This window comes from Notamacropus eugenii, chromosome 7 (genome assembly GCF_028372415.1).
Source record: "Notamacropus eugenii isolate mMacEug1 chromosome 7, mMacEug1.pri_v2, whole genome shotgun sequence".
NCBI lineage: Eukaryota > Metazoa > Chordata > Mammalia > Diprotodontia > Macropodidae > Notamacropus > Notamacropus eugenii.
In genome coordinates this window covers 12,826,992-12,852,554 of record NC_092878.1, presented here as the reverse complement: position 1 = coordinate 12,852,554, position 25,563 = coordinate 12,826,992, and the positions used below count along the sequence as shown (strand labels likewise).

General features: G+C 46.8%; 1 protein-coding gene across 3 annotated transcripts; it reads left to right on the top strand.

The window, feature by feature from the left end:
* On the top strand, nt 1–24,989 carry ARHGEF40 (Rho guanine nucleotide exchange factor 40). Of its 3 annotated transcripts, XM_072623652.1 has the most exons (24): nt 8–759; nt 3,332–3,529; nt 4,044–5,292; nt 5,432–5,599; nt 5,770–5,890; nt 6,266–6,362; nt 6,450–6,530; nt 6,633–6,749; nt 8,119–8,214; nt 8,370–8,485; nt 9,419–9,545; nt 14,946–15,068; nt 15,212–15,355; nt 17,724–18,334; nt 18,540–18,774; nt 19,231–19,317; nt 20,197–20,412; nt 21,316–21,486; nt 22,168–22,345; nt 22,497–22,601; nt 22,851–22,994; nt 23,522–23,652; nt 24,253–24,309; nt 24,418–24,989. In XM_072623652.1, exons 1-23 carry the CDS (start codon nt 757–759, stop codon nt 24,292–24,294), a joined length of 4,560 nt encoding a protein of 1,519 aa, XP_072479753.1. In that variant the 5' UTR covers nt 8–756; the 3' UTR covers nt 24,295–24,309; nt 24,418–24,989. The 3 variants fall into 3 exon arrangements, 2 of the variants coding, with proteins under 2 accessions (XP_072479754.1, XP_072479753.1); XM_072623653.1 differs by lacking the exon at nt 22,851–22,994 and having other exon boundaries at nt 3–759; XR_011970298.1 differs by lacking the exons at nt 22,497–22,601; nt 23,522–23,652; nt 24,253–24,309; nt 24,418–24,989 and having other exon boundaries at nt 1–759; nt 22,168–22,452; nt 22,851–22,975.
* The last annotated feature ends 574 nt before the right edge of the window (nt 24,990–25,563 follow it).

Below are 25,563 nucleotides of genomic sequence, written 5' to 3'. Positions count from 1 at the left end.
TCATTGTCCGAGCTGCGCCGCCAGAGGCCTGAGCATGGTGGGCGGGCGAGAAGGGGGATGGGAGAGTTGGAATTGTCGGGACAGTAGCTGTGGAGTCCCCTAATTTCCCTCTGTCCATCACCACGAGATGTTCAGTTGATGAGAAGGAGGCTCTTAGCCCAAGTCAGGACGTCAGAAATCGAGGTCCAAATGAGGGGGAAACATGGCCCAGGACAGAGTTTCGGGATAGGCAGTCTCTAGCCCCGAGCCTGTCTGGAGAAGGGGGATCGGGAAAGATTCACCCCCAAGTCTCCGAAAGATTCATCTGAGGGTCAGACCCCAGACAGATCCCGAGGAAAGGAGACCAGTCAGCACGCAGGAGGGGAATCCCTGGGAGAGTCTGGTTGTCCGGTGGGTCAAGGTCCCGAGTAAATTAATTGGGGTCTGGGATGGATGAGGATCTAGGGTTCGTGAGTGGATGTTCTGGGTGGATGGGCGGGGTGAGCGTAGAGTGTCCCAAGGAGTTGTGCATCTCCCGTTAGACCAAGTGGCAGAGAAGGGCGTCTGGGGAGCTAGGGGGAGGTGGGGGGTGCGAGCTTAGGGGCGGGGCGGCCGTCTCGGTCCCCCTTGGTGGAGCCCCGCGGCCTGGGAGCCAGAGCCCGGGCTTAGCTTGTGCTACTGCGGCCGGGGCCGGAGCTGTCCCCCAGCCAGACCAAGTGAGAGCTGCCGGAGGGAGGGAAGCGGTGCCGCGGACTGGGGCCCTGGAGCCCCAGAGTCATGGTGAGTGCCACCCCTCAGGCTAAGCCCTTTGCCTCTGGCTCCTACCCTCTCCTCTGGGCCTCTGGAGCCCCAGCCCCAGCCCCGCCGCCGCCTCTCACTGTCCTTGATCTACTTTGACTCTAGTTGCCCACCTCAGAAAAGAACGCAACGCGCCCGCCTTTCCTTGCCTTGCCTTGCCTTGCCTTGTCTTGCCTTTCCTCGCCTTTCTGTCTTTCTCTCTGGAGCTGCCTGGCTCTCCCTGTTGCTTCCCCTCCCTCCATTTAGCCCCCTCACTCTTTCTCTTATTTTTTCAGCCCTTTATCTGGACTTTGCCACCCCACCCCCATCCTCCTTTCTCCTGTGCTCAAATTTGTGCTTTCCATATCTCTAGCCTTCTCTTTCTTCCCTTTCTTACTCTCTGTTCTCCCTGCCTCTGACTTAGCCTACTTGTGCAGCTTCCCTTCCCTTCCCAATTATCCCGTTTATCCCACCCAGGGCCCCTGGGAGCAGGTCCTGGCAATGGCCCTGGAAGGGGTCGGCCAGGCCATGAGAATGGACCTGCCTGCAATCACCATTTTCCATCTCATCCCCGGTCCTGCGAGGGGAGGCCCACCCATCCGGTCCCAAGAGGACCAGTCACAGCTGTAACTGGGGCAGGGGCATGGGCATGAAAGAGTAAACAGGGTAGAAGAGATGCAGAGGAGCACTAATCCAGGTGGCATACCTGAGAGAGGAGGGAAGCATCACCTGGGGAAGCTCCCACAGCCCCTTTGTTCCCCACCTCTAATTGCCCTTTTCATTTAATATTGTATTTTACAGTTCTCTGTGCTTATGTCAATTCTCTCTCCAAAACTGAAAGCTCCAAGAGGAGGAATCATATCTGATTTAAACTTTGTATTTATCCTAATATATTGTATGGGGGGGGTGCACACTGTAGAGGATTGATGAATGGCATAGGGAGAAAGGGACACTTCCAGGGGAGCTCACACTGCAGTGGGTGGGGGGGGGGGTGGCACTGCCTTAAGGGAAACTCACTGCCCCAGTTCACACCTCGGGGAGGATGAGGGCATTTGGAGAAGTGAGGAGGGCACACACTACAAGGTCGAGAGGTGCTTAATGGGCATTGCCCCTTGGAGAACTCACTGCAGGAATACTTTCAGATGGAGACTTCACTGCTCAGAGAAAGAAGGCACTGCCAGGGGGAGCTCCTACTGCAGGAATGGGGGAGGGGCACTGCCAGAAAGAGAGTGAACTTCAGGGAAGAAAGAGGGGGTACTCCCTTTGGGGAAGCTCCCACTCCCTAGAAGGAGGGCATAAAGTGTCAAGAGGGAAGTCATGCCAGATATTTTTGACTCAGTCCTGCTAGTCTCCTCTCTTGTCCCAGCTGGTGGCTTCCCTCTCAAACCCTCCCAAACTCTCCACTCCCAGTCCCCTCTCTTCAGACTGCTCCTCCCCCCTCCCTCTGCTGCTGCTTCCTGTGGCTGGGACTCTCACACAGCCATGAGCTCACCGCCCCTAATGGGTTGCAGCTGCCTCCCAGCCTGGGCTTCTGCTCCCCCCCCTCCCCTCCTGGTCTCTGAGCCTATCGCCCACTTGGCCCCACCCCCACTCCATTCTCAACCACCGCCACCTCTTGCCCCACACACACCTATTCATTCTGCTAGACACTGGAGTTAGTTCTTCCACATGCCTGCAGGCCCGGGTCTGTCTAGGTGCCCCCCAGCCCCTCTTTGTCAGGTCTAGCTATCCTCTCTGTCCCTAATCCATCTGTCAGTATGGAGATGCCAAAAAAAAAAAAATCTGTGGTCACACACACACACACACACACACACACACACACTTTTTAAAACATTAAATCAGGTTACTTGGAACTTCCAAGAAAGGGAAAAAGGGACATAGTGCATATGGGAAGGATCTTGATGATAGATGTGTAAGAAGAGATCTTTCTAGTCTCAATCAGAGTTATCCATGATGTCACCGATGTGTGGGGAGGATCGAGAGGCAGAGGAGGTCAAGAAGGGGGAATAGTTCAGGGAAAGGGCTATGCTAGGAGGAGAAAGGGATTCAGCCAGCTGGTGCTACAAAGCCACCAGGCTCAACTCATGAGCATCCTACACACACTCATGCAAGGTAAGGCCCTTTGCTGACTTCCTTTCCCTTGTACCCCTTTTGTGACTTCGCTCCACTTACAAAATGCCCCCAAATGTCCATTTTAACCTAATTTCACCTACCTAAAAATGTGTTTCATTTGTGGAGGACGTAGGGGATTGGTATAAAGCATAATCTGTCCTAGTTTATCCTTTGACTGATTATATGTGTAGGTACTGAAGGTCTTATTTAAGTTGTTTCTGCCACATCCTTCTCTCCCCTGCCCAGCCATTGCCTACCCCCTTAGAACAACTGATCCGATTTCCTTGTATTTGCAATAAGTCTGACCAGATGAATCTGCTCCTTCAATTCAAAGAGCCAACAGAGAGACCTGTGGACAGATCATCCCCCTACCCCAGATGCCTTTACCCCGTCCCCCAACTCTACCCAGTGTCCTCTAGACCTGTCCCCCTGATGTCTCCTGATTTCCCCTTTCTTCTTCCAGGAGCCAGAGCCAGTAGAAGATTGTGTGCAGAGCACTTTGGCTGCACTGTATCCACCTTTTGAGGCAACTGCACCCACCCTGCTGGGTCAAGTGTTCCAGGTGGTAGAGCGGACCTACCGAGAAGATGCACTGCGCTATGCCCTGGATTTCTTGGTGCCTGCTAAACACCTTCTTGCCCGGGTCCAACAGGAGGCCTGTGTGAGTTACTAGCCTGATTGAATGCATGCATGCATGCCTGCTCACTGGGCCCTAAACTGACTGTCTGATTGTCTCATCCCAAGGAACAGTCCCTACAGAATGAACTCCCAGAAACAGACCTCCCCTTCAAAGACATTGACCCCTTCAGAGACTGACTCCCCAAAGAGAGCAACTAGCTATCTTCATCTATATAATGGTCTCAGAGTTTCCCTCCAGGGCTAACATTCTATGACTGTTATAATAGCCATCTCCATGAACCCTCAGTACTGACCTTGCCCCCATACATAAACTAACTACTTAACATGACATTCCTGAATACTGAACAGTACTCACACTGCTACCTTGCCGTAGTGAATTCCCTATCTAAGGCTCAGTGTACATTTTATGATGATGAGTGATCGATCAACTGTGGACTGCCCTTATCTCGACTGTCCCTGTTCTCATGCACTCTGCCTCCACAGCCTGTTGACCTGGCTTGGGGCCCCTTGACCTCCAGCTCCCCCTCTCTCTCTAGGCCCAGTACAGCGGTTTCCTCTTTCTTCATGAGGGTTGGCCACTCTGTCTGCATGAGCAGGTAGTAGTACAGCTGGCTGCACTGCCCTGGCAGCTGCTTCGCCCTGGAGACTTCTACCTACAAGTAGTACCCTCGGTGGCCCGAGCCCCTCACCTGGCACTCAAGTGCCTGGCCCCAGGGGGTGGACGGGTGCAGGAACTTCCAGTATCTACCGAAGCCTGTGCCTACCTTTTCACTCCTGAGTGGCTGCAGGGCATCAACAAAGACCGTCCAGCAGGGCGTCTTACCACATGCCTCCTGGCATCACCCACAGGTGTCCAGCGGTTGCCTTGGGCTGAACTCATCTGCCCACGCTTTGTGCACAAAGGCAGTCTCATGGTTGGACAGCGCCCAGTTTCTCTGCCCCCAGAACTTCCCCCAGGAGCCCCTGGGCTCTCTAGTCCCCCACTGCCTGAGGAGGCCCTGGGCACTAGAAGTCCTGGGGATGGGCACAATGCCCCAGCAGAAGCCCCAGAGGGCGAGTACGTGGAGCTGTTAGAGGTGACCCTACCAGCCCGAGGGTGTCCAGGGGATGCAACAAGCTCCCCTGGCCTCTCCAGGACTCAAACTGTACCTGCCAGGAAAGGTGCAGGAGGGAAGGGACGACACAGACGACATCGGGCATGGCTACACCAGAAGGGAACAGTGCCCCGGGGTCAAGATGGGACTCGGCCCCCTGGAGAAGGGAGCAGCACTGGAATCAACACTGGCTCTCCCTTAGGAGCCGAATCCCCTCAAGAAGAAGGGGATGCTCCTGAGCCCCCAGCTGAGGCACTGGGAGGCGAGGCTGGTTCTTTTCCTCTAAAACCAAATGAGGGTGGGGATGGGCCAGGCCAAGGGGATGAGGGGCTGGCTGGGACACCCCGGAAATTAGGCAAAGGAAACAGAAGGAAGAAACGTGGGGGAGGCAGAGGAACCGCTGGGCACGGAGCAGAAAGTGTACCATCAAGTCCCAGGAGCAAAGAAGAGAGCAGTCACCCAGAGGCCCCCACTAGTCTGGCCCCCCCAAATGAGAATGGGCTCTCAGGATTCACAAGAGTCTCAGGAGTACAAGCAGAACCGGAGTGTACAGGAAAGACTGAGTCGGAGCAGGAGCCAGAGCTCGAGCAAGTAAAGGAAAGAGAGTCCATACCCTCTGCTGCCCATGAGTCCACAGAGGAGGGAACAGGAGAAGCAGAGCCAACAGGGCAGAGTGTGACTGCTACAGAAGGTAAGAGTACATGGAGGCCAGTGGGGAGTACAAGTGAGAATGGTCTCAGCAGTAGGGAAAGGACTGTGGTAGTGGTCTTAGTCTGGGGTGCAGCCTCTATTGCAGATCTCAGTCCAACCACTCTTCCTATCCTCCTTAGTATCCACAGACCCAGAGGAAGTCCCAACTAGCCCCCTAATACCACTATCAAAAGCTGGGAAGAAGGACAAGGAAGGCACTAGCCCTGAAGGGTGTGCCCCAACTTTGGTTGATGATGACTCCAATATGGCTTGGGATTTGATGGCATCTGGATTTTTCATGCTGACTGGTGAGTGCTTAGAGTGGAGGAATAGAAGAGAATAATAAAAAATGATAAAAAGTGAGAGAAAGGGGGATCATGTTGCTGGGGAGAGCCAAGGGGTGTGAAGATCAATCGCACCTTCACCTAAGTGAGACCATCATCCCCGATCCCTTTTCATAGCCACCTCATGTCCACAGGTGGGGTGGACCAGAGCGGCCGGGCCTTATTGACCATCACTCCACCATGCCCTTCTATTGAGCCTCCACCCACACAAGCAGAGATGAGCACTGTTCTTTGTTACCTCCATTCACTGCTCAGGTAAATGTGGGCCAAGGACCTCCCTGAGTCTGGGGACAATGACACAATCCCACCCCCCCATCCTCAGTCCACTAACTTTGAGCCCTTCTGAATTCTGAGGACCCTGACATTATATAAAGGACACTGATTAAATTTTCCATACTTTGGCTCCTTCGTTATAGGGACTATGAACACTGACCTCCCCAGAGCCTCAAGAAACTTGACTCCATGATCTTCAAGATATTCTCTCCTAGAGGCAAATTTTCCATCCCAGATACTGGATTTTTTTTTCGTTCTGCCTCCCTGAGTTTTTCCCATGAACTAAAACCAGAGCCTCAGACTCTACTGTGCCCTAACCTCAGGATGAGACCTTATTAACCCTCCCTCCCCACACAGGTCTGACCTGAAGACGTTGGGGTTGTCTGTCCTTCTAGACCTCCGATGTGCTCCCTTGGTTCCGCCAGGACTAATTACTGTTCTAAATGACCTTCAGGTACATATTCTGGACCTACAGTTCTATTGTGCCCCTCCTATACTCCCTGACTCCCAGGGTTTAACCTGATCCGCCTCTCCCCCTTAGGATTCCAAAGAACACCCTGTGATACAGAGACTGATGATCCTAACTGAGAATGAGTCCCACCCTGAGCTCAGTGATCTTCAGGTATGGTTTATTAAAGTCCTACCTGTTGGTGAAAGAGAAGAAAGATGGCTTGGCTGGCTATGTATCTGGCCAGAACTCCACCTGATCCCAGTATTTCCACAGGGTGCTGAGTTGCTTTCAGAGAGTGACCTACCAACTGTAGCCAAGCCTGAAGAGCTACAGAAAGACCTAGGAGGTCAGAGGATCCTTTCTCCACAGCGCTGGACAGAAACACATCAGGTGAGGTCACCTTTTCCCCTTACCTCAGCCAAAGAAAGGCATTATAGGCATGAGCCCATGGCCAGAAAATCCACATTGGTTGTAGCCTGAGGACTAGATCCAAGCCATGACCACAAGACTGTAAAATATGGTGCTTTTAGATTCAAGGCAACAGTATCTATTGGTCACTTAACTAAGGTGTTTCAAGAGAATCTGAAGCTCTTGATAGGATCAAGTATGGTATAACAGAAGGAGAATTGTCCTGGCTCTGACACTATCAACCTATAGAACCTTAAACAAGTTACTTGATCATTCTATATATCAGTTTCTTCAACTGTAAAATGAGTAATATGTGCATGACCTACTTTACAAAGTTATGATAAAAGTGCTTTGTAAACCCTTAACAACTGTATCAATATGAGCTATTATTATTCAAAAAAGTTATAATACTGGGGAAGATGAGATATATGCACCTAAAAACAATTAGAGAATAGTGCAAAAGAATACACAAAAGTCTTGTGTTAAATACCAAGTTTCAAAAAGTATGAAGAGAAGGAGGTAGAATGGGAGAGTGAAAGGAGACTGAGTGGTTTCTAATCTAGACTCTGTCACTACCTAGGTAGGTGACCTCAGATGTATCATTTCACTTATCTGGATGTCAATTTGCTGGGGATCAGGTGAGGAGAGGGTTAACTTCTACTGTCTCTAAAATCCCTCCCATGATCCATATTTCTATGATTCTTACTGGTGCAAATGGTTAAGCAGTGAACTACACTAATAGTTAAAAGGTGGCGTGTACTCCACTACTTGCCCTCCAAGGCTCCTTCTGGGGCATTATGCCCATCCCTAGAGCTTCCAGTGCCCAGGACCTCCTCAGGTAGTGGGGGGCTAGAGAGCCCAGAGGGTCCTAGAGAAATCTCTGGGGGCAGAAAAACTGGGCGCTGTCCTACCATGATACTGCTTTGTGCACAATTACTGGGGAGGATCCCTCCCCTTGATGATTGTAGGATTTGATCTGGGCCTTCCTTGAAAGCTGACTGAGATTTGAGTAGGTAGAGAGGAAGAGCATTCTAGGTGAAAGGACTATGTGAGCAAAGCCCTGGACTGAGGAAGGTTAGGTTTCAGACCTTGCTCAACTACCAACTGCTTGTGTGACCTTGAGCAAATTATTTCATCTCTTTGGACCTCAGTTTCCTCATATGTAAAAACAAGTGGCTAAGACTCTGTAAACTTTCCTCTGATTCTCATATTCTGATATTCAGATCCCCCTGTGGGAGTTAGGAGAAGGTATCTCTTGGGTTTGGGCTACCCTATGTTAACATTTGGGTTCTTCATTACAAATGCCACCTATCTGCAATGTTTCTGTCTCTTGTGTGTGTGTGTTTTCCAGGAAGTAGCAAGACTGGGCCAATTGTGTCATGATGTTCTCTGCTCTGTACGAGAGGCCATTGAGGAACTCGAAGAGGCTGCTGAGCCTGAGGGAGAGGTACAAATTGGATGAAAAGAGGGGAGACATGCAAGAATTCCAGGGCAGAAGAATGGGTGGGACCTTAGTACAGGAAAGAAGGGAAGATTGTAGGACTGTGGTGGAAAAGAAAGGGGTTTGAGCAGGTGTTCTTTCAGGGGTCCCACTCTCTGCAGGTGGAGGTGGGAACTCCGGAGCCCCTGCAGAAGGTGCTAGCAGATCCTCGGCTGGCAGAACTGCAGAGGGATGGAGGAGCCATTCTCATGAAGCTTCGTATAGCCCACAGCAGCAGGTGAGAGAAATGGACTAAGTAGAGCAGGGGAGGAGGTTAGGGAAGTGAGGGAAGGAGTGGAATTGATGGAGGATTACAAAAGGGCTGCCAGAGGTGGCAGTTACCTCCCTATAAAGTGGACACCATGGGCTCCTGAATGAATAGGGGTAAGGAGATATGTATGGGTCAAAGCTGGAGTCTGGTCAGTTCCTCACATTTCCACTTTGTGTGTGTGTGTGGTCCTCCACTTTTTTTTTTTATAATTAATTTATTTGTTTTCAGTTTTCAACAATCACTTCCATAAGTTTTAAATTTTCTCCCCTCCCCTTCCCAAGATAGCATGCAATCTTATATGGGTTCTACACATACATTCTTATTAAACATATTTTCACATTAGTCATGTTGCATAAAAGAATTAAAACGAATGGGAGAAACCATGAGAAAAAAACAAAACACAACAAAAGATAAAATAGTCTGCTTCATTCTGCATTCACTCTATAGTTCTCTCTGTGGATGAGAATGGTATTTTGCACCATGAGTCCTTTGGAAATGTTTTAGGTCCTTGCATTTCTGTGAAGGGCTAAGTCCATCAGAAACAGTCCCCGCACACTGTGGCTGTTACTGTGTATAATGTTCTCCTGGCTCTGCTCATTTCACTCAGGATCAGTTCATATAAGTCTTCCTAGGTTTTTCCGAAGTCCGACTGCTCATCATTTCTTATAGCACAATATTATTACATTACATTCATATACTACAACCTGTTCAGTCATTCCCCAATGGATGGGCATTCCCTTGATTTCCAATTCTTGGCCACCACAATTTAAAAAAAGCTGTGATAAATATTTTTGTACATGCAGGTCCTTTCCCCATTTGTATGATCTCTTTGGGATACAGCCCTAAAAGCGGTATTGCTGGGTCCAAGGGTATGTATAGCATTCCCACTTTTACTCTCAGGTTGGAGGGCCCTGGCCCTGCCATTCTCTACCAGGAAGTGGATGAAGCAATTCACCAACTTGTGCGCCTGTCCAACCTCTACCTACAGCGGCAGGAGAATCAGCGACGTCAGCACAGGCTCCTCCAGGTGAGGCAGGCTCCTTACGTTTATAATCACCCCTAGCTCTCGACACGAATATGAAGCATCCTGCTAATTGGAGATTTTGTCTTCAGCCCCCAGGACTTTCCTTTTTTCTCACTTTCTTAATCTCCTTAATTATTGAAATTCACCTCAAGGCACTAAGCCTTTGGGACCTTGAATTGACTTGGTTTCCTAAGTTCTGAGATCTGCCTTGCCAAAGCTCTAACTACTTGCTCCCCTTCTTCTGCTACTAACCCAATTAACAAGAATCATTACGAACTTATTATGTGCCAGGCACCAGGCTACTTCCTGGGGTTATAAACACAAAACTGAAACCATCTCTGCCCTCAAGGAGTTTATATTCTATAGGAAGCAACATGTATAAAAGTGAACTAGACTAGATGGAAACTGAAGGGCTCTTCCAGTTCTAACTCTGTAATCCTAAATAGATATAAAACATACATGATATAAAAATAAGGTAGACACAAAGAACTTTCAAAAAGGAGACACTAACAACCCAGGAGAATTAGCGAAGGCCAAATCATATAAGAGGTGGCCCTTGAGCTGAGCTTTGAACAAGTTAGGTTTGCTCAGAGGTGAACAGGAGAGGGAGTGCATGAAGGGCATAGGGGATTGCCGTGGAAAGGCAAGTAGACAGGAAATGTAATATTTTGTTGTTAGGATCAGCAAATAGGCCAATTTCACTGAACTACAGAGTACACAAAGAGGAGTCATGTGTATAAGCCTTGAGAGGTAGGTAAACATAACACTGTAAAAGGCTTTAAATGCTAAACAGAAGAGTTTATAGTTGAACCTAGAGTAGGGGTTCTTAACCTGGGGTCCACTGACCCCCCCCCAAAGAGATCTAATGGATAGATTATAAGATGTCTGTGAACTTGGATGAGGAAAAATGACATCTACAGTTATCTCTTCCATATCAAAGAGGTTAAGGGCACAGCATCCCACCCCTACCCCCATGATCTGGAAAATCCACATAAAACTTTTTGACCTTCCCTTTTTACCAGAGAAGAAGTTTGATTTTTTTTCTTTGTCTTTTATTTGGTGATTACAATACCTTATTGTAAACTTTGCATTGATATTATATAATACTATACATATATTTTATGCATTTCTGAGTTTCTAAGTATTTTCTGTGTGATCTGTTGGTCTTCATCTACAGTTTCCACAAAACTCCCCCAAAATTCCCATTTAATTTCTTATGCCAACCCAAGATATATCGAAACCACAATGGAGAAACTCATGATGCAGAAGAGATAACTGTATGTTTTCACTATTCTCTGAATGAAATTTATCATGTCCTTCAATAATGAATATTGGTAACAAACCACAATAATGTGGGGCTCATTTACATGACCAAAAAGTAAAGCTTAAAAATTTCTATCCTAGAGGCAACAGATAGCTTCCTGAAGAGTGACATGGTCAGACTGCACTTTAAGAATATGTTAGCATGCATTTCCCTCTTCACCAATACCCCCAGTCGCCACATACTTCAACAAGAGTAATTCACTTTTTAGGGCTTATTACCAAGAAAAAAGATAATGTGTGTGTGTGCTTGTGTGTATATGTGTATGGGTTTGCATTTACATATGCATCTGTATATATACACCTATGTATATAGAAATTCATGATTCTAAGTGAGAATGTCACCTTCTGTCCCAGAACACCTCCATTCTGATTTGGGGATTCGCCACCTGGACCCCATGAATCAAGTTTACCCAGAAATTTCTTAGTAAATCCAATTGAACCAGATTAAAAGTCAGGTTCTTCATGGGGTAACTACATGGTACAATGGATTGAGTGGAATCAGGAAAAGTTCAGATGTTTACTAGATGTGTGACCCTGGGCAAATAACTTCACCTCAGTCTCTTCATCTATAAAGGGAGGATAATAATAGCACTCACTTCCCAGGATTATTATAAGGATGAAGTGAGACAATATTTATAAAGTGGTTAACATAGTGCCTGGTATATAGCAGCATTACATAAATTTAACTATTTTTATGTCCTGCCCTTACTGCTTTGTAATCACAAAATCCTAGATTTCGAGCTGGAAAAGGCCATAGAGGTCATTTCAGGTGGCCTTAAATAAAGAAACTGAGGTCCGGAAAAGTTAAGTGATTTGTCTCAGGCTACACAAGTTGTCATCACTTAGCCAGTAAATTTCCCTTCCCTTCACCCAAAGTAAGGAGGAAAACTGAACGGCCCCACATTTTTCTGACCACATCGTAAATCAGAATGATTCATTCAGGGGTGTGCCGGAGCCAGCTCAAATCTGGGAAAACTGATTGTTAAATGTTCTGTGTGATCATTTACACTTCAGAAATCAGTAAATGCTACAAGGCAGAGTTTGTTCATTGTTTAGATTTAAGAGTGTAACGGAGAAAATGTAAACAATGTAGATTAAATTTTAAAATGTGTCCCGTGAACATTTTTTTTTTGAGATCCAATTGTTAAATACTTACCAGCACACCACTAGAATTATCCCAATACACAAAACATTCCCAGAATTTACAGGAGAAAGAAGAAGAAACATAGTATAGTGGAGAAAGTGTGAGACTCGGAAATGGGAAGACATGAGTTCAAATTCAGCCGTAGACATTAGTTATATGATCCTGGACTAATCACTTATTTTCTCAGGACGTCAGTTTCTTCCTCTTTAAAATAAGGGAGTTGGACTCAATGCCCAAAGTCCTTTCCAACTTGAAATTTATGTTGTCGTTTTTCTTATAAGCAAACCTGAGGCATCTCTCCTGGAGTTCCCATGGTGTCCCTTTTCTACACCCCATCCACATTGCCCCTAACCTGCAAGGATAGCCTTTCATCTCTGTATTCCAGAAGCCAATCCACAAATCTAATCCTCCCCTTCCATAGGGAGAAAGCTTCTTCCCCTCTGATATTGGCAGATTTCCTTCCACCTTGACTTGCCTTCCAATCCCAAGGGACCATTTCAAAACTCTCTCCTCCCCCTTCTCTCTAGACTTCTTGGCATCAAGCTTTCTTTGAGGAACCAAGTCTTCCCCTCTCTGATATTGTATGGGAACATCAGTCCAACACTCTCCCCTTCCACCAAGGCTGAATCTGAGATCTTGGAAAATGTGATGATGATAATAATGCTATTATTGGCCCATTTTTATAGAGTTCTTCATGTTTTACAAAATGTCTTTCTCACAACTCTGTAAGGAAAGTAGTGAAATTTTTATTATCTATATATTATTCAATAAATAGGCATGTGGAGATTAGATGATTTATTCACAGTTCCACAGCTAGAAGAAAAAGAAGAGCCAGAAATGCAATATGAGTTGTGACTCAAATGCAGGTCCAATGAACTTTCCACTCTACCAAACTGTGTCATGTGGTCTGAGAGTCAGACATCCTAGTAGATTCTGGTAGATCTGAGAGACCTTATGTACCCAATGGAAGCCCTGCTGATGCTTGAAAACTTCCCAGCTACTATCTTCTTCTACTCAATGTCAACTCTAACCCTAGAAGCCATAAAAAATAGTAATACCTCAAACCCCAAAGGAAGAAGACATGAGGATCCAAGAGGGCAAAAGGTCTTGAAAAATATTCATCTCCTTTTTAAGAGGACTCCCCAAAAATGCTTTCTTCCTTCCCTAGACATTAATTTTCTGGGGTCAAGAACCCCGCAGAGAACTGAAGGGAGGCTACAATGAGCTTAGACTCTTAGATTTGGTTTCGTTCCATAGTCCCAGGACCAGTGGCTAAATAGCCACCTAGACTTAGCATGGAAGTAACTCTCTTAAGGAACTTTTCATGACTAATACCAAGAAAGTAACTGTGGGCTCCACATGTGCCAAAGTTGAAATCTAAACACCACTGACTAACTTGGTGACACTGAGCGAGTCACTTCCCCTCTCCTTATTTGAAAATAAGAATAATAATCTTTGTACTACCTATTTCCCAAAGTTGTCTGGTTCAAGTGAGATAATATATGGAGAACCTTTTGTAACCAAGAAGTGTTATATGGATGTCGGATATAATAATATTAATAATACCACATTTACACAGAGCTTTAATGTTTACAAGGTATTTTCTTTAGAAGCCACCTTGCGAGAGAAGAAGCCTATCTTACAGATAAGGTTAAATAACTCACCCAGGATCTCATAGTTATTAAGGGATAGAATGGAATCTTCAATCTCAATTCTCTGTCTCTGTCCAAAACTTATTCCATTACACTATATCATTCTAAATTTTATGATTATTAAATTATTATGATTATGTTTATTGTCCTCCTTACATACAGGGTCCTGTATGCCAGGATCCAGAGAGTTATACCTCCAAACTAGTCTGCAACCTCCTCGGAAAAAGCCTGATGAGTGTGCCTACACACACACACACACACACACACACACACACACACGCACACACCACTTTTCTTCTCTAGGCTAAAAGAAAAATCTATTAGTCTTTTTTTATAAAATAGAATTCTAGTACCTTTCATCGGGGCACCTAGGTAGCACAGTGGATCGAGTCTTGGGCTCTGGTTTCAATCTAGCTTTCTACCCTTGCTAGCTGTGTGACCCTGGGCAAGTCACTTACCCTATTTGCCTCAGTTTCCTTATCCATGAAATGAGGATAATATGATGATGAGAACTGTTTTGAGGATTAAATAAGATAACAATTGTAAAGTACTTTGCTCAGTGTTTCAGATATATATATATGTACGTATATGTATATTATATATATATATGTATAAGCATTACGTAAGGTATTATTTACCTTTTTGGTAAACTTCAGCTTTTCTGTATTCTTAGAAAAGCAGTGCTCAAACCACACATGCCCACATGTGCATGCTATAACCACAGCGCTTCCTCCCACCCTTCCTCTACCTGCCCTCGTGCTCTCTGCAGTTATTGAGAAGTCAGCTACTGCCAGGCAAGCCCTCAGTACCACCTTTTACATTGCTTTTTTCTGGATGAGGGTTACCTAAAGAACTTCCTTCTGGTTTCCCCTTACCCCTCTCCACCCCAACAACCCTTAGTTCAGCCTGCCTCCAGGTCCTATCAGGCTTCCCTTCTGACTCTCCTGTTGTCTCTCCTTGATGAATGCCAAGCTCTTCTCAGCCCCAGTTGTATATCCTGCCTACCCCAGGTCTTCTTAATAACCCTGGGATTTTGTATAATGCGTTTCAAATTGTTTCCATGTCCATTGGCTTATCTGATTCTTAATTGTGATTATTATCACCCCCATTTTACAGATGAGAAAACTGAGCATTCGGGAGATATCCAAGATCTCCTGGCAGCTGGTGGCACAACAAGAACCAATCAGAACCCAACCCTCCTTGCTTCTGGGGTCAGTGTTCTTTCCATAGTGCCACACCGTTTCTTTGACTGGTGTCTCCTCTGCCCAATCTGTTTGCCTCCAGGTCTTGCAGTGGCTTTCTGGCCCAGGAGAAGAGACGCTGATGAGCTTTACTGAGCTTGGAGACTCACTCCCTGCCCTGCAGGAGACAGAGATGCGTTTCCAGGCCTTCAGCACTGAAGTCCAGGTAAGGCAAGGAGGAACCAACTGAGGCAAATAAAAATAAGGGACAACAGAAGAGAAGGGAAAATCTGGTGGAGGAGGAAAGAGGAAAAGCTCTTGAAATGCGAGGGCAGAGACAGTGAATCGCTCCCCCTCAATCTCCTGCAGGAGCAGCTGGCTCAGGCTCGCGAGGCCTTGACGCTGGAGGAGGATCCTACCACCCAGCAGCCTCTGGATGACTTTGAGCAGCGACTGGAACAAGTGGAGAGTAGCCTCCATCGGGCCCTCCGGCTACACCGATTCTTCCAGCAGGTACCCTTGCTCCTTCCCCTTTTTTGCTTCTTTTCTCCTCTCTCCTCTCCTTATCATCTTCCTTCTCTTCCTGTATCCCTCTCTGGAGGAAAGAGGATTGGATTGGGAGCTGGGGGGGGGGGGGAAGTCTGGGAATCTAGGTTCATATTAAGTGTCTACTATGTGCCAGGCTACAGTCTGCTAAGCAATGAAGAGGTAAAGATAAATATACAAGAACATTCCTGCCCTCAGGGAGCTTATGTTCTATCAAGAGAAAACAATGTCACATACACTGACAAGTCAATACAAAATATGTACAAAGGAAAAACAAAGTTGATTTCAGGAGGGCACTAATGACTGAGGTATCACAAAAGGCCCCTTTTAGGGGGTAGTGCTTGAGCTCAGTCTTGAAAAGAACCTGAGAACCCAAGAACCCAGTAGAAGGAGAATGTGTATGACAGGCCAGAAGATAATTTTTATACCAAGTCACAGACGCAAGAGATGGAATATCACGCCAAAATGAAAAATAGGCCAACTTGATTAGAACGAAGAATCAGTCAGTTAGCAAGCATTTATTGAGCACCTACAATGAGTCAGGCACTATGAATTGGAGAGCGGAGAGACCAGAGGCTATTTACGTAATGAGAGCCAGAACTAGGGTAGTGGTCATGTGAGTGGAGAGAAGGCAGATGGGAGAGATATTTGGGAGATATATAATCAAGAAGACTTGACAATTGATTGGGTATTGGGGTGAGGGTGAGTGAAGAATCTAGCATGACTCCAAGGTTATAAGCCTGAATAACTGGAAAGATAGTGGCACTCTCAGCAAAAAAGAGGGGAGTTTGGAAGATGGGTAGCTTTGGGCAGAAAGATAATGTGTTCCATTTTGAGCACATTGAGTTTAAAATATCTATGGGAATATCCACTCGAATATGTTCAGTAGGCTTTGCATGATGCTTCATTTTAGCCTAGCAGAGGGATGGGGTTTGGATATATAGACATGGAAATCATATCTATATGATTCTCTATGCACAGAGATTGTCATTGAAGTCATGGGAGCTAATGCAGTCAGCAAGAGAGAGAATGTAGAGAAAGAAAAGGACAAAGTATTGGGACACACCCACAGTTAGAGGGGTGATGATCCAGAAAAGGAGTCCTGAGGTATGATCAGACTGGTGGAAGGAGAATGAGGAGAGAGCAGTTTCATCCAGATTCAAGAGATGATGGTTAACCATACCAAATAATATCGAGAAGAATGACACCTAAGAAAAGGTCATTGGGATTTAGTAATTAAGAGATCTTTATCGACTTTGAAGAGAGTAGTTCCAGGTGAATAAAGAGGTCAGAAGGCAGATTGAAATAGTCTGGGAGAGACAGCTGGGTGATGCAATGGTTAGAGCACTGGCCCTCAAGTCAGTAAAATCTGAGTTCAAATCTAGCCTCAGACATTTACTAGCTATGTGACACTGGGCAAGTCACTTAACTCTGATTGCCTTAAAAAAAAAAAAAAAAGAGGCTGAGAAGTGAGAGGAAAAGTGAGGTATGTCTATGAGTTTGGCTATAAAGGAAAGCTGTAGGATACTAACTTAAGGGAATAATAGGGTCAAATTTAAGCAAGGAGCTAGACCTGGGTATGTTTATAGGCAGAGACAGACCCAGCTGATAAGAACAGAGAGGGAACTGACTGTTCACATCCTGTGTCTAACACTTACAAGCTGTATGACTGTGGAGGAGTCATTTCTGAGTGTCGCCTCATTTGAGGAGGGATGGAGATAATAATCCTTGCATCTCTACCTTATGGAATGGTTGGCTAGATCAAATAGGAAAATTTTAACTCCTATTTTATGGAGTTTTAAGGTTTGCAAAGTGCTTTTCTCAAAGCAACTCTATGAGGCAATCAGCATTTCCCCAATTTTTCAGATAGGAGACACAGAGAAATTAAGAGACTTTGGACTGATCACCCAGATAGTAGGTGGCAGAACAGGGATTTCAACCTAGGTCTCATAATGCCAAGACCAGTATTGGTTCCACTATCCCTTACTGTGTCTCTAAGATAATGTATCCAAATCAGACAATGTACGTAAAATATTTTTTGAACCCCAAAATCCTATGTAAGTATAAACTCTTAATTAATTCTCTTTATGTAGCTGGGGGTCCTTACCTTGGAGACATGAAAGAAGGGCACTGGTACTGAGACCCTGGGGTAGAGTGTTTCCACAGGATGCTTTCCTTGGGCAACATTCTTGCAAGAGCCCAGGGTGGCGATGGAGAGGCATTAAGCAAAGAAGAAATAATCTGTTCTTAGAACCTAAGAGCCTAACCTCTCATCCCCTTTTCTCTGTCTTTCATTGGTTTCTCCTCTCCCATGTCTCTTTCATTGCCCTTACAGGCACATGAGTGGGTGGATGAAGGAACAGCAAAATTGGCAGGTGCAGGACCAGGTCAGGAGGCTGTACTGGCAGCCCTGGCCCCAGTGCCTAGTGTAGGCACCTTCCAAGAAATGCGGGCTCTGGCCCTAGAACTGGGCAGCCCAGCAGCACTCCGAGAGTGGGCCCGCTGCCATGCCCGATGCCTGGAGCTAGAAAGAAGGATCCAAGAGTTTCTGGGGGATGAAACAAGTCCACAAGGCCGGTGCCGGCGTCGGGCAGACAGTGCCAGCAGTGGAAGAGGCAAACAGGACCCACTCAGCCCCTCTCGAAGTCTCAGCTTACTGCTGCTCCCCAATAGCCCTGGACCCCGACCAGCACCTTCCCACTGCTCCCTGGCACCCTGTGGGGAAGACAGTGAGGAAGAAACACAAGAACTTGCTCCTGATGCCCAAGGCAAGCCACGCCCTGGGACCACAAGAGCTGTATTGATCCGTGGCCTAGAGGTCAGCAGCACTGAAGTGGTAGACAGGACCTGCAGCCCCAGGGAACATGTACTGCTAGGCCGAGCTGGAGTCCCTGATGGGCCTTGGGGAGTTGGCACCCCCCGGATGGAGCGCAAGAGAAGCATCAGGTAAGTGCTGAAATCACCCTTAGTTTCCAAGGAACCCAACCCTATCCATCAACACTCTTCCCCTCCCCTTCCAGCCGCAGTGAAGTTAATGCATATCAGGTTAGGGAAAGGAGAAGGGAGGAAGGGGTGCCCCATCATACTCTTTCAGGGCCCTGCTTCTTCCATGCTCTGGAGTGACATCCTCTGCCCTGTCCTGTGTTTACAGTGCCCAGCAACGGTTGGTGTCAGAGTTGATTTCTTGTGAGCAAGAGTATGTAACAGTATTGGGTGAGCCAGTGCCCCCACCAGGGCCCGAGCTGACAGCAGAGCTTCGGGTAGACTGGGCGGCAGTCCTGGGGGCTCGGGAGCGACTCCGAAGCTTCCATCGGGTGCATTTCCTTCGGGAGCTGCAAGGCTGTGCTGCACACCCTCTTCGAGTGGGGGCTTGTTTCCTGAGGCATGTAAGTAACCAACCAGGGCCTTTTCCTTCCCCTATCCCCTCTCCCACTGGCCTCTGCTGATATAAGCCTCATTTCCCTTAACTTTATTTTCTCCCAAACCCTATCTTCTTAAACCATTTTGCAGTGTCCCGTCCTCTAAAACTCTCAGTCCCCAAGCGTCTCTAAAGATAACTCTCATATCTTCCTCAAACTATTTCTTCACCCTTTTCTGGAGTACCATGTAAATAATAACCTCTCCAGTGAGACATTGTTTTTGTATTTTGTGGAGTCCCTCCATAAACTTGGTCCCTTTCTTTTGACCAAGCATCTCCTGATCTTGCCCACTCTCCTTTTGGGGCAGTCAGGTGATGCAGTCTCATTCTGCATCACTCGGTTCTTCACCGGACTACTGTTAACCACTTTCCCCCTGGTGCAGGGAGGCCACTTCAATCATCACCCACTTTCTTCTTGATGCAGGGGGATCAGTTCAATCTGTATGCTCAGTATTTGAAACACCGGCACAAACTGGAAGCTGGCCTGGCTGCACTCAACCCCCCTAACAAAGTAAGAGGTCCCCTTTTAGAGAGACAACAGGGAATGTGATAGAGAGATGCAGAGCACACCTACCACCCTCTATCCTTATCTCCCATAATGGAGGGGGGGAGGGGAATGGAGTCTTTCTAGTGACATATAGATATGTAGGGTGTCTATAACTTGTCAGAGTCACATAGCAGAGTGGAAAGGGCCCTGGCACTGGGCAACCTAGCAGCATTCCAAGAGTGAAGCCACTGCCATGCCCAATGCTTGGAGTTAGAGAGGGCTCAGGAGTTCTAGGGGATGAACCAAGTCCACAAGGTTGGTGTTGGCACCAGGCAGACAGAAGTAGGGAAATCTGTATTCTAGCCCCAGGTCTTCTACTGAATAACTAGTTGGCCAGGTGGACATAAATATTTCTCATATTCCATCTCATTTCAGTAAATAAGGAGAATTCCCATATTACCTATCTCATAGCGCAGTAGCCAGGATCAAATAAGATCATGGACATGAAATCATCTTTAAAAAGAATAAATGCTATAGAAATATAGTAGGTGATCATCATAATTTATTTCATTCCTCATTCTTTTCTCCTCAGATTTAGAAAGGCGAAATAATCTTCTAAATGTCCTCTCTCCCTAACCTTTCTCTGGGACAGTACATGGAGAAGCCCACTCCCTGTGGGGCAGGGGAAGTCCTCTGGTCCCATCTACACATGTTGTCTTTAGGCATTCCATAGGACTGAGGAACATTATGGGGAGGTAGAAGAGCTTTCCCATGACAATATCCACCCCTTCCTCCCCCACACCCCACTTTCTCAGCTCTCCAGAATAGAACTGCCACATGCTCATTGAATGCATACCTCAAATCCTCATCATGAACCCGTTTTTGTCTCCTCCCCCACCCAAGGGTTCCACCGAAGGTGGCCCCTACCTGCCCCGATTCCTACAGCAACCCCTGGAACAGTTAGCTCGATATGGGAAACTCTTGGAGGAGTTGCTGAAGGAGACAGGGACTGAGCTGAGTTCTGAACGTCAGGCTCTGGCAGCTGCTCTGCAGCTGCTAAGGGACCAAGAGGACAGAGGCCGGGATCTGCTGGCTGTAGAGGCTGTACGTGGCTGTGAGGTAAAAGCAACCAATGCCATCCACTTGGCACCACTACCTCCAAGACAAATGACGGGTTCTAGTTTGAGTCCTCCTGCTAGCTAGCTATTGACCTTAGCCAAATCACCTGCTCAGTTCTCAGTTTCTTCAAGTGTAAGATGAAGGAATTAGAGAAATCATTTCTAACACCTCTTCTAGCTCAAAATCCTATGATCCTATGTATGACTCCTTTCCTGTTCCTCCTACTTGACTTTCCAGTTCCATGACAATTCCACGCCTTTTCCCCATCTATACTAGCCTTACCTTAGATCCATCCCAAAAGCCCATTCAATTTTCCTCTTCCCTTTTCTCCACCCTGAGATCAAGTTCCACCACAGTTTCCACCCTGCCCTCCCCAGCTCCTTCTAATTCTTTGCCCCCTTTCTTACAAGAATAGCCATTTGGAGTGCTAGAGTTCTCAGAATGGCATCCCTCAGAGGCTACAAAACTGTTTGCAGTGTGCCATGCCTTCTTCCTGAGGTGGGAATGGAGCACTGTCTGTAGAAATACATAATCTATGATTTTTCAAATCAGCCCTGAACCCAAGTTTGGGGATTCTAAGCCAAAAGCTTCACTACTTCCTAGGTTCCACTGGAAAAATCCAACACAATGCTCCCCTCCAAAAAAGTCTCCCTGAGCTCCCAATTCATCCTGCTTCCTTCTGCAAGGCCAGTCAACCTTCATCTCTGGGTAGAGAAAAAGAAAAAGGAAGAGGCATACAGAATGGGCATTAGAGATGGAACTAAGTAAGGCAGGGCCAATAATGCAGAAAAAAAGACCCAGAATTGAAAAGTCGAGTCAAAGAAATAGGAAAGGAGTCAAGGGGGTCATGAGATCTTGAGCTAGAACCAAGCGCAGGCCAACCTTCCCCTTGTCTTTCATCAGGTGGATCTGAAGGAACAAGGGCAGCTACTACACCGAGATCCTTTCACTGTCTTCTGTGGAAGGAGGAAATGCCTTCGTCATGTCTTCCTCTTTGAACACCTCCTGCTCTTCAGCAAACTCAAGAGCCCAGAGGGTGGACCTGAGGTTTTTGTTTACAAGCAGGCCTTTAAGGTACATCCCCATGGGGGTATCCTTCCTTCCTTGGATATTTGGAGTGCTCCAGAATCTCACCCTAGTCCAGAGACTTGGATAATCTAGAAACAGTTCTTGGCCTGGAGTCAACCAATGGGTCAGGATCTCAAGTATTCAACATGAACCAAGCTAAGGAGATTTCCTTTTCTCTAGTGCAGCAGCCACAACCAGACAATCCAGGAATAAAATGGAATGGTAGTATGTGACCTAGAACTTCAGGATCACAAATAGAAAGATATCTCTGCAAGCCATGTATTGGCTTAGAAAACCACAAATTAACATTATCTATGTTGTATTGTATTTTTATTTATTTTGTTAAACATTTGCCAATTACATTTTAACCTGGTTTGGCTGCACTCAGGAGTTTTGCCAGTGGTGAGTTTGCCACCTCTGATCTAGAATACACAGGCATTGCAAATACTTCTGGACCAAAAGGAATGACCCAAAAGACTTGCCTATGTGAAGATACCTTGGAACCAGGTGCTGCAGGATTCCTATTTTCCACAGACAAAAGTTTTGCTCAAGACCTGGATCAGTAGATTTAGAATCCTTTTCTGTGACTCCAGTATTTATTCTTAAGTTACATTCTGGATCTTGGGTAGGTACCACCCACTTACTTATTCACTCTCCACCCTTCTCCCTTTCTTTTCTTCCTCACAGACTGCTGACATGGGACTGACAGAGAACATTGGGGACAGTGGGCTCTGCTTTGAGCTGTGGTTCCGAAGACGGCGTTCCCGGGAAGCATACACACTTCAGGCCACCTCATCTGACATTAAACACAAGTGGACAAGCTCCATTGCCCAGCTGCTTTGGAGACAGGCAGCTCACAACAAGGGTACAGGAAGAGAACTTAGGAGATCAAGCAGACTGAAAGAGGGGTGGTAGGAAAGAAGGAACAAAAAGAGGGATGGACAGCAAGGTAGTGTTCAAACAGGAGCAGAGGTAAGAAGGGAAAGGGAGAAGTGACAATGTCTCTGCTTCCCCAGAGCTCCGTGTGCAACAGATGGTATCCATGGGCATTGGAAACAAACCCTTTTTGGACATCAAAGCCCTTGGGGAGAGGACCCTGAGTGCCCTGCTCACAGGGAGAGGTGAGGGTTATGGTGTGCAAAATTTTGGTCCTCCCCCCTCCCCAAGAAGTGCTCAGAACCTTAAAGGTGAGGGCACAGTTCAAGGATGGGGGTTGGTGGGTAAGTAGAGATAAAGAGCAGTGGTAAACTCTCTCCAGGAACTGTGGGACTAGGGGACATTCCATGGGACCGAGGAATATTATGGGGAGGTAGAAGAGCTTTCCTATGACGATATCCGCCCCTTCCTCCCACACACCCCACTTTCTACAGCTGCCCGAACCCGGGCCTCCGTGGCCGTCTCTTCTTTTGAGCATGTCGGCCCCTCCCTTCCCTGTCTCTCCCCGGGAGCCTGCTCCCTGCCTGCCCGCGTCGAGGAGGAGGCCTGGGACCTGGACATCAAGCAGATCTCCCTGGGTGAGGCACCATAAGTGGCAGTGGCCCTGCACCCTGGTGATGCCCCTAACTGCTCCTAACACCATGGCAATACTTAGGGCTGCCTGTAACGGGGAAATTTTTCCTGCCTTAGCCAAAGAGCCTTGTTGCCATGCTGGTTTTGTACACCTTCCAATCCTGAAGCACCTTCTACCCCATGGCTAGGGTGATGCTTACAGCAGACTGTTTTTAAGGAGCATTTCCTCTATGCCCCTCTCTCTAGCTCTCCCTTGGTCGCTATGGAAACTGCCTCAGCTTCCTGTTGTGCCCTCCTGGTTCACCATGGCAATACTTACAGCTTCCTGTTGCTTCTTCCCTGGTTGTTCTAATGATGCTGCTGACAATTTCCTGCCTCTTACTTGGGGGGGTTCCCCTGCAACCCGGTTGCTATGGTGATTCACAGCTTCCTGTTGCTAGGGAGTTTTTCCTCTATGCTCCTGCATCCTGGTTTGCTTAAGGTAATCTGGAGGGGGTTCTATACACTGCTCTCATCCCAGCTTCCCCTCCAGCACCTGAATCACCTGACTCTTCTGGAGAAGTGTCCCCAGGAGCAAGAAGCAGCCCCAGCCTACAGTCCCCCAACCTTGGGAGCAGCACCCCTATCCTGCCTAGTGGAGGAATCTTGGGGTATGCCCGTACGGTGAGTTCCTATGATGGGGCTAGGTCTGGGAATGATCTCTTTGACTATTTTATATGCGACTTCTCCCATTTGTACAGTCTAATCATCAGGAATGCTACCCTTCCCAATTTAAGCCAGGGATTAAAATATCCCTAAGGTAGGAGAGAGCATTTAATAAGCAGTGGAACATTAGGCTGGAAGAAAAGAGGGGATGACAGATAGGCTAGGGCTTAAACTAAACTGACAAAATCCAGAAATATTGGGAGACATCTTTGGTGTAGTACAAGTAACAGACTTCTAGTTAGTAAGAAGTATGTTGACATCCAGGCTAGCTCTTAGGGGTGGTTTGGACTGCCATTTACAAGCTGTGTAACCTTAGACAACACTTAATCCTCCTTCAGTCTGTTTCTTCATTTATAAAATAGGGGGTAGTAACATCTAGCTACTTCAAAGAAATATTGTGACAATCATCTGAGATCATATATAGGAAGGGTTCTATAGCTATAAAGAACTATCTTAAATGTCAGCTAATATTGTAATCAAAGAGGTACCAGCTTGATGGGGGAACAAGTAAAAAGAGGTAGTTATCTTTCTAGCTCACTGAAGTTTCTCTTTCCTCAGAGCCATACTCGAGCCCCAAGTGACCCCACCACCCCTCTGTGACCCTGGAGCTCTGGGGTGAGTCCCAATATCCTCTTTCCCATCCAACATTTCCCAACTCCCTCCCCCAGCTGCCAGGAGTCAATCCTTCCTCTACTCAACTCCTTTCACTCTTCTCTCTTACAGAGTAGGTCCAGAACTCAACAGGAACACCACCTTTGAAGTACATGATGGGCTGGGGTAGAGGCATAGTAGAGGCATGAGAGAATGTCATGCTTCTTCCTTTCATTTTATTTCCTGGGAAAGAGGGGTCAAGGGACCAGTGCATTATTATACTGCCTCCACATCCCCTGCTCTTCCTAGCTTGGTGCCTTTGCCTGCAGGACATCTGGTCTCCCCTGAAACCCCTGCAACAGGAGAAATTTTCCCTCTTCCCTTTATTCCCCAATGCTAACCCATCATCCTCTAGGAAATACATCACTGCATATGCCCAGTGCTTCCCTACCCACAACTTCCCATTTCTCTTCCACCCCTTACTCCTCCCTAAAGGAACTCATCTCTGCCAGGCAAACTAGAGTATTCTGGGAACCGGACCATCACAGGAGATGGAACTATGCAAATTGTTGTGGGAGGGATGGGCTGGGGAACCTGAAAGGTGTCTTCTTTGTAATTACTGTTATTATAATTACTATTGCCATATTAAATGTATTTACTGGAGTCATCTCCTGGAAACAGGAAGTCTCCTTAGTCCCCTGGAATGATTGAGACTACACTTTAATTTGGATACTTCCCCAGAACTAGTCCCATGGCCAGAATGGATTTTTTAAAAACTGTATTTTAAGTAAAAAGGCCTTCTATGTGACCTTGGACTTCATTTTTCTAATCTGGAAAATGAAGGGCTTGAACTACAAGACCTCTACAGTCTAAATCTATGAACAAAGCTTTGTTCCTATGACTAACTGCATGTCTAAATGAAGCCACCTAAATTCAGGGAGGTTCATCACAAGAAGATTGGTTACCTGGTAATGATTTTAGGGGGAAAGGGGGGTCATTGCAACTCATGAAGTACCTACATCCTAAAAAGCATGGATATGATGACAATCTCCCAGTGACAGTACTACCCACGAGGAAGAAATCACAACAGTTTTGAATGATTCAAGTAAACCAGGTGCTATCCCCACCTCATCACAATTCAACAGCTGTTGGTGCAAGAAACCTGACTCTCCAGGGGCCTTCCATTCAGCATCCTTTCTGAAACTTCTTATAGACTGGCGATGAGGTCACCAAGGGTGAGATGCTACCCCTTACGTCCCACCCACCTCCGTGGGGAGT